General features: G+C 37.2%; 1 protein-coding gene across 11 annotated transcripts; it reads left to right on the top strand.

Moving 5' to 3' along the window:
* Positions 1–4147: 4147 nt before the first annotated feature.
* LOC113330415 lies at positions 4148–7617 on the top strand. Of its 11 annotated transcripts, none has more exons than XM_026577229.1 (6): positions 4148–4659; positions 4775–5758; positions 6305–6376; positions 6476–6519; positions 6655–6718; positions 6807–7617. In XM_026577229.1, the coding sequence occupies exons 2-6, from the start codon at positions 5538–5540 to the stop codon at positions 6868–6870; spliced, it is 465 nt and encodes a 154-aa protein (XP_026433014.1). In that variant the 5' UTR covers positions 4148–4659; positions 4775–5537; the 3' UTR covers positions 6871–7617. The 11 variants fall into 11 exon arrangements, 4 of the variants coding, with proteins under 4 accessions (XP_026433014.1, XP_026433013.1, XP_026433015.1 ...); XM_026577228.1 differs by having other exon boundaries at positions 4763–5758; XR_003350266.1 differs by adding an exon at positions 6004–6080 and having other exon boundaries at positions 4148–5754; positions 6655–7617.
* Positions 7618–7867: the final 250 nt, after the last annotated feature.

Raw genomic sequence — 7867 nt, 5'->3', positions numbered from 1 at the left:
CATAGAAGAGGAGAGAATCTAGAGAGAAGATTAAGAATTGATCGAAGAAGCTTTGAGGAAAATTGAAAAATTGACTAAGTCAATGTCGCCAGACTAATCTAGAGAGATAAAACTAAACATTGAAATCTTGGAACAAAGACTAGATCTCAATTCTATTTCCATATCTAAGGCAGAGAGAGAAAATAGGAGAAATAAGTAAAAATCTGCTAAATTTTTTCTTCTTTGGTTGTTGAATATCGAAATCAGTTGTGATTCTACCGATTTTCTTAGATTTATACGAAGAAGAACTGGATTTCTTAATTTTGATCAACAGAGTCGAGGTTTGAGTAAATCATAAATCATTTCGTCTGTGCAATCAATTTAAACAACTTCTGTTAAATTTGTAACTTATTGGGCACATGTATTAATCACGTAGCTTTGATTTATGTCGACATTTATACCCAATGATTTTTGGTTTAATTTATGATAAGATCAACAATTTATGGCCATCATCGTCTATTATGGCTTTTCCGAAACCCTGTTATCAGTAAACGAAGATAAATAATGCACTCCTTTTATTTCATATAAAAATTAGAAAAGATTTATCTGATTTAAAATTGATTCACATATTTTATTTATGTTCTTGAACAAAAGATTATACGAAAACTGGAATTGGTTTGTAATTGGAGGTTTTAAATCGATTTCGGCGTAAATTTGTGTTAGGCTTTTGGTTTGCACAGAGGTTATAATACTTGGTGATTCGTTTTGAACTATGCTTGTCAAACTTTTTATATTGATTGATTAAATCATGATAAGTTGCTGGCAGTAATGATGTTCGATGATCATGAAATAAGAGGATCAAAATTGTTAGAACAAAAAAAATTATGTACTCACATAAAGAAGTGAATCAAACAAGAGGAGACTTTATGGGCTTTTAAATTGGATTGTGTTGATTTGATTATGTTAATGAGATCTTCCTCATGTGATTGTTTGTTAGATGAGAAAACCCTGGATCTTAATTTTATTTGTTGATCCAAAATTGATCTCGTCAATTTTAATCCATCATAGACTCACAACTATAACATGAGGATTATTTTTTTACGCATACAAGGTGACGATGATAAACGAAAAAGAATCTGAAGTTAAAAGAGAGAAAATTTCGAGAACATAAAAACCAGGAGAAAACATCACGTGATTTTGTAACTCGGGTCAACATTCTTTTATCATATTAGACAGCCCAAATTGCCACATAAGAAGTGAGACGAGTAGTGCGTTAAAAAGAGTGGGAATAGCATTGCCGATAAGTTACGGATGTATATAGTTCGTCCTTATTGGAAATTTGAACGTGGAGGCACACCATACACGTAGCTTTATGCTCGGACTAAAACAACGCTAACATAAAAAATGGCCAGTATAATAAAAAATGATCATGTTCATATAAATTATGGTGGCAGCTAAGATCTAAAGCCACAATATAATTTCTTTCTAAAATTAAAGTTTATTGCCACAATTAGATCACAAACATAACACATTTACACAACAACTAAATAAATGAGACTAAGTAACAGTTCCGACAAAATAATCAGTTGATGTATTACCGAAGATGATGCATGCCCGTGCCATTGGCGCGGGTTAAGCCCTAATTACATTTTTTTTATGGAAAAATGAATTATATTAACTAGCAAATATAGTACAGAAGATTTAAAATTTCGTTTATATCAAATACATTAGAGATAATGTTAAATTGCTCAATTTTTTGTTCTAATTTCGTAGACATATGTTGAAGGCTCTTTATTCTTGCTTCTTTGGCAATTCGATCCGCTGCTGAATTATATTTTCTATTTGTTTGAGGAAGATCTTTTAAAATTGTCTTGGTTTCTTGAACGGTGTTTTCGGCTGTCCACGAGAGATTTGTGTTGTTCTTGTTGATGCTGTCTGCCAAGACTTTACAATCAATTACTATTGAAACGCAAGACAAAACGTTGTCTCTTAGCCAGATGACCGCTTTTTGTAAAGATTTCGCTTCCGCATGAAAAGCCGAAGTAGCTGTCTCCGAACCCGCTGAAATGTGCATAAATGTCTGGTGATCTACTGAATAAACGATGTGAGCGTATCCCATTGAAAGGTCTTCTTCCGTGAAAGAAGCATCAACAAATATTATCCAGTCTGTGTTTGTCATCAATGACTGGCTGTTATCCAGTCCCTTTGTTTTATTCTTTTGAGGGATGAAATGCAAAAATCGGTTGATCTGATCAATTAGTTGCATTGGGTTTGGGATTATCTTTTCAAAAACCACCGAGCATCTGTATTTCCATATGAACCATAATATGGTCGAGATTTTTCCTACCAAATTATCCAAATCTGGGTTTGAAAGCCACCCTTTAACCCATAAAGTAATCGGATCCGTATTAGCTGAAGAAGTTAAATTTCCTAGCGAAAATCTGAACCAAATAGCTCTGGCGAAAGGGCAAGATCCGAATAGGTGATTCTCGGTCTCCTGAACTTGAGAATTGCAAAGTTGGCAGTTTGGGTCAATTTCCGGGTTATGTGCCCCTAGTCACGAAGATGTAGGAAAAACTTTTCCAGCTAGCTTCCATACAAAAAGTTTAATTCTTGGAATTACTTGAATTTTCCATATACTTTTCCATGGGAAATCTATTAACGAATTATAATCTTGTTCAGCTTGGTTTTCCAAGAAATTATAAATGTTTTTTGCCGAGAAGAGTCCTGAATGATGGTGTAACCATTGGATTTTGTCTTCTTCTTCTTTTCTCGGGGTTAAGGCTTGAATTTTATTTCTAACCTCCGGGCTAAAATAACTGTCTAGTTTTCATCCTCTGGAAGCTTCTAAATTATCGTGGATTTGGACAAGCATCTGAAAAGGTCTAGATTTAGTTAAAGGAAACTTCGTCTGGCAAGTTAAAAATGGAAACTCTGTTAAAATATGGGAAGACAAATGGATTCCAATTTCGGAAATAATACCGCAACCACAAGACTCGCAGGACCATCTCTTGCTTCAACTGAAACCCAAAGCTGAACTAAAATTACCAACCACAAAAAATTCGGAACTTAAGCTTTAAAATGTAACCTAGTTACTACTTGCCGATGTTTCCATGTCATGGTATTCTACTTCAACCTTATATTTCTCACCAACCTTACATAATGACGTAGGTTTCATAAACACTCAAACTTTGTGCCAGCTTCTAAGAGGTGAAGCACTACCAAATTTTCGGTTTGAGCTAAAGTTCACATGCGAAATTAGTAAATGAATCTAAAAAGAAACAATTGGCATGATACGTTTTATATAATTTAGGTCGATAACATACTAAAAACAAAATTATAGATTTTAGGTTTCCCAAATTCGAATGTCGAAAAAATTATTCAAAAGAAGAAAAGAAAAATCTCAAATTCAGGTTGAACCTGTTACAAATTTATGATTCAGCTTACCTAATCTGAGTTCCGACAGAAAGCTTGATATTTAAAACCTCCAAAATTATGAATCCAAATCATCTAAATCTACCCCAATCAAGTGAAGTAAGTTTTTTGAAAGGAAAATCGAAGCAGAAATGAGATTATTTTGTGACCGGAGTCAACTGAAGTATGGTGTTGATAATTAGAGATGATTCTGCGGCGTTATTTGTCGGAAAATGGTGGAAGTTGAGGTAGAGGGAAGAGAAGAGGTTGCTGGAGATTCTGGACGAAGAAATGATAGAAAACATTACATTGATAGCTCAGTTTACTATTATATCCTTTTTTTAAAAGATTTACATAATTTATCAAATTCGGGTGACTTAATTGAGGGTTACTTAGTAATTTAGGGGGTCTCCTACCAAAACATATTTTTTTTAATATTTGGGCCGACCGAGCGAAGAGAGGAAGGACCTTATATGGCCACTTTTTTGTCAAGTGTAAGTGATCAATTTGCACAAAAAAATTGAAAATGGTCCATGATGAAAAACTACGAAGGCCCCTCCATGTTTCCATTACTCACTAAAATTAGTGTAAATACAAAACAAAATGAAGGGTAATCGCATAAATTTAGTGGGCAGAAAAGGGCCGCGGAGGTTGGAAATGTTTTAATTGTTGAGGGGCAGTTTAGTAAATTCATAGGTATAGTGACTTAAAGGTTGCAGGATTAAATCCCGACCACCTCCTCTTTCTTTTTTTGCCTTTTTCTTTTCCCCCTTCTTCGTTCTTCGTTCTTCTTCAGCCATGAAACCGAGAGAGGAGATCGAGACAGAGAAGATTAATGGAAGATGATTGAAGATAGAAATTGAGAAGGATTCGAAGTAGAAGATGTGAATGCTGCCATCGATTAACAACAGGAAGAATGGAAATGCTCGCTGCTGTTTGAAGTGAAGAGTTAGGGTTTTGCTTCTGAAGAATTAGGGTTCGTAGGAGTTGAACTAATATGGTTAAATCTGGAGGAGATGGGTTGAGAATCTAAGAAGAAATTGGTGTTACTGTTACCATGGATTGAGAACCAATCGAGAAATTAATTAAAAAGAGGATTTAAGGTTGTATTTTAAGGTTTCTGAGAATCAATGATGGTGATGAAGAATTTATTAGGTGTTGGTTGAATTGAAATGGGAAATTGTTGATGGTCTTGAGATGGGTAGCTGAATCGAATCAAAGTGAAGGAGCAATTGATATCAGTTGCTTGAGTGGAACTCATTTGAGGTAATGGTTTTTCTTGGTTAACTGAGTAAAGTTATATATATTCAGTTCTGAGTTTACGTGAATTGTTAATGGAGTTGTAATTAAGTTTGTGATTGAATTCAAGGGATTGGTACAGATTGGAGATGCAACAGGAATTAGAAGTAAAGGGTTTGGTCAGAGATTAGAAGATGAGAATCGAACAAAAGTTGTAGGGATGTTGGGTTGAAATCTGAAGTAGTAATGGGTTGGAAGTCAGAGTGAGAAATGGGTATTGCAGGTTGAGCCGAGATGGTGCAGTGCCTATTGTTCTAAGCTTGTGTTAAATTCAGTAATGGTGATTTGAAATTGTCAATTGAGGTTTTGGTGAGAATAGTTGCAGCCGGAGCTACAGGGAGTGATTGATTGGTGTTGCAGGTGTTTTGAGTTGAGCTGTACAGGCAGTTGAGATGCAGTTACTAGTTTGGATACTGTTGTTTTCAGCTATGAAGCTACAGGGTTGCAGTTGAAGATAGAGGAGTTACGCTGGGTTGCAGTCAGGGAATGTGCAAAATGAATGTGACTGCAGGCAGAATGACAATGGCTTGAGCAAGGAGCTGCTTACTGTTTTGAAGTTAGCTCTGAGATGTTTGAATGGTTGCAGCTGAAGTTGTGAAAGAGATGGTGCAGGACAAGTCTGAACAGTGCAGGTGCAGTGTCTCGGGTTGCAGTTTTGAAGTCTTCGTTGTTGAAGTTGAGATGAAGAATGAGAAGGTGATGTTGAATCTGTTGCCTCGCAGCTTCCTGCAAAGTTGCGAAAGACTTTATATTGGATTTGCAGAGTGGAACACTGGACATTGGCCCAGGTGTAAGTACTAGATTAGGAAGAAAATCAGGAAACGGAAGTGATCCCAACTCTGAGGATGAAGCAGAAATTGGCAGCAAAAGAAGAAGACACGGCAGAGAACCTGCGAGAGAGAATGACCTTCTTTCAGCGTTATTGCACTAGCAGGTTTTATGTACTTTTCGTTAGGATGGAGGGAAGCATAAAGCAAGGCTTGTCGAGGAGGAGAAACCCGAACTTCCAGCCAATAAGGAGTCATCGAGTTTGCCAAGATTCTATATGGGCATCTCGAAGCTGTAGGTACTGAATTTGCTTACATTTGTTTATTTGTTTCATATGTTTAAAGCTTCGATGGTAGGGCTTTCGGGTATGGATGAATACATGAATTTAACGAGGATCTCTTGCTTTCAGAGGAAAGAAATCTATTTTTAACATTTGTTTTGCGGTGATGGAAGAGTATTGATGTGCTCATGTGTTCTTGTAATGAGTATGTGACATAAAGGTCCAATCCCTTAACTTATTCTTTTTTGTGAAAAATGTTATAGAACTTAAGAAACATCGGACTCAGTGAGAACAAATTTTCCTAACTTAGAGAGCCTATTCTTTGAATCTCTTGAAACAGGTACTTCGCTTTTTTATTTGGATTTCCTTGCATTTTTGAATAATTCCTACTTACTTTTTGAGATACCTTTTCGCATCTTATTCATGGAACCTTTTTAAGCTTTCTATAGTTCCACACCGTTAAGATTTCTTACGCTTACATTGCGCATGTATACCAATCACTTCCTCGGAAATTTCCTTTTCAATATTGTCTAATTAGTTTTTTTTTTTTAATTCATTTCATAGGAACCTTGGCTCTGGCACTAGTGGACATCAACTGGAAGTTTTGACCTTACTGACTGCATGCATCTTAAAGAAGTGAGCTATGATTCTTGTTTTCTTATATTTTAGTATAAATACAATTACAAATTACCACTTCCTCAGCAACTTGCTATAACATGATGTCTTTTTTTGCAGGTGGAAGTGGGTCGAGTTTTGGTATAAATTCCTTAAGCTTGTTGGTACGAGAAATATCTCTGAACTTTTTGTTAATTTTAGCCTTTACGACATCTTGCTATTGGAATTCAGAAGTATCATATAATACATGCTTCAACTTTAGTGATTCCGTTGATTCATCTATTGCATGTTGATAATAGTACGGGTGGGAATATGGTTGGATACACAAAGCTCTTTCATGCTGCTGATTTTGTCCACAAGCATGTGAGATTGAAACACCTGGACCTCGTGATGGATTTGACTTCTAAAGTGCGTGAAGAGTTATATTTTTACAATTACATGAATGATACAGATGCTCCCGGTGGTCAGCCTGTCATGCAGCAACCACTTCCGAGAGATATGCCACAACGGGGTAGGATGGATAACCAAACCAACGGCTAAGAGATGATCGTGGGAACCATCATCGCAGAGATCAGGAGAGGATTGATAGAAATGGTGGTGGTGGTGGTGATGATGAAAGGTTTGACAAGACTGAGAATTCGCCATCTCGAGATGTCCAGTCGAACACAACAGGTGGTGGTGGAGATCCTGACGAACCAATCTATGATACTTACGGTGGAGCTGGAGGATCTGGCTTGCATGGTGCTCAATTCCCATCTGATCTAGCTCCACCTCCCCCAGTATTGATGCATGTTCCTGGTGCTGGGCCACTAGGACCTTTTGTCCCTGCTCCACCCGAAGTTGCAATGCGAATGCTGAGGGAGCAGGGTGGTGGTCCTTTTGAAGGAACTGTTGCTAGGAATGGGCGGGTTGGACCCACTCCAATAATTGCTGTATCTCCAGCCTTTCAGCCGGATCCCCGACGCGTTCGTAGTTATCGGGATCTGGATGCCCCAGAAGATGAAGTCACCGTTATAGATTACTGAAGTTTATAGATCTTCTCGTTGTGTCAAGAGTTCAAAGATCTGTGGATTCTGCAGCTGCTTATAGGTCATAGAGGATGTGTTGGCTTCTCTCGGGTGGAGATTTCGAGTGGAATTTAGTGCACTGTTTACTGAAAGCGGGTGTCATTTTTGCTTTTCTTCTGCTGTATTAGACGACTGGAGTTTTGTGTTATTCTTCATAATGGTAGTAGTATGCTGCATAATAATGTTTTTTTGCTATGATTTGAGCAACTCGCAAAAAAAATAAAAAAATGTTGCCTCAGCAGCTGAAATGCCCAGAAGAGATGAGGCAAGAAAAATGTGCGAAACATTGAGAAAATAGGAAGCAGTTGCATAGGATTCTGAGCTGCGACTGGTGGAGATTAAAACATGGATGGCCGTCATTCAATGAATCGTAAAGATTGTGTTGGTTGGTTTTGAAAGTTGACCGCAAGACAGTGGAGATGTGAGTCGCATTCCGGGTGCAGTT

Source organism: Papaver somniferum, unplaced genomic scaffold, assembly GCF_003573695.1.
Source record: "Papaver somniferum cultivar HN1 unplaced genomic scaffold, ASM357369v1 unplaced-scaffold_118, whole genome shotgun sequence".
Lineage (NCBI taxonomy): Eukaryota > Viridiplantae > Streptophyta > Magnoliopsida > Ranunculales > Papaveraceae > Papaver > Papaver somniferum.
The sequence above is the reverse complement of the archived record's forward strand: the minus strand, read 5'-3'. Positions and strand labels throughout refer to the sequence as shown.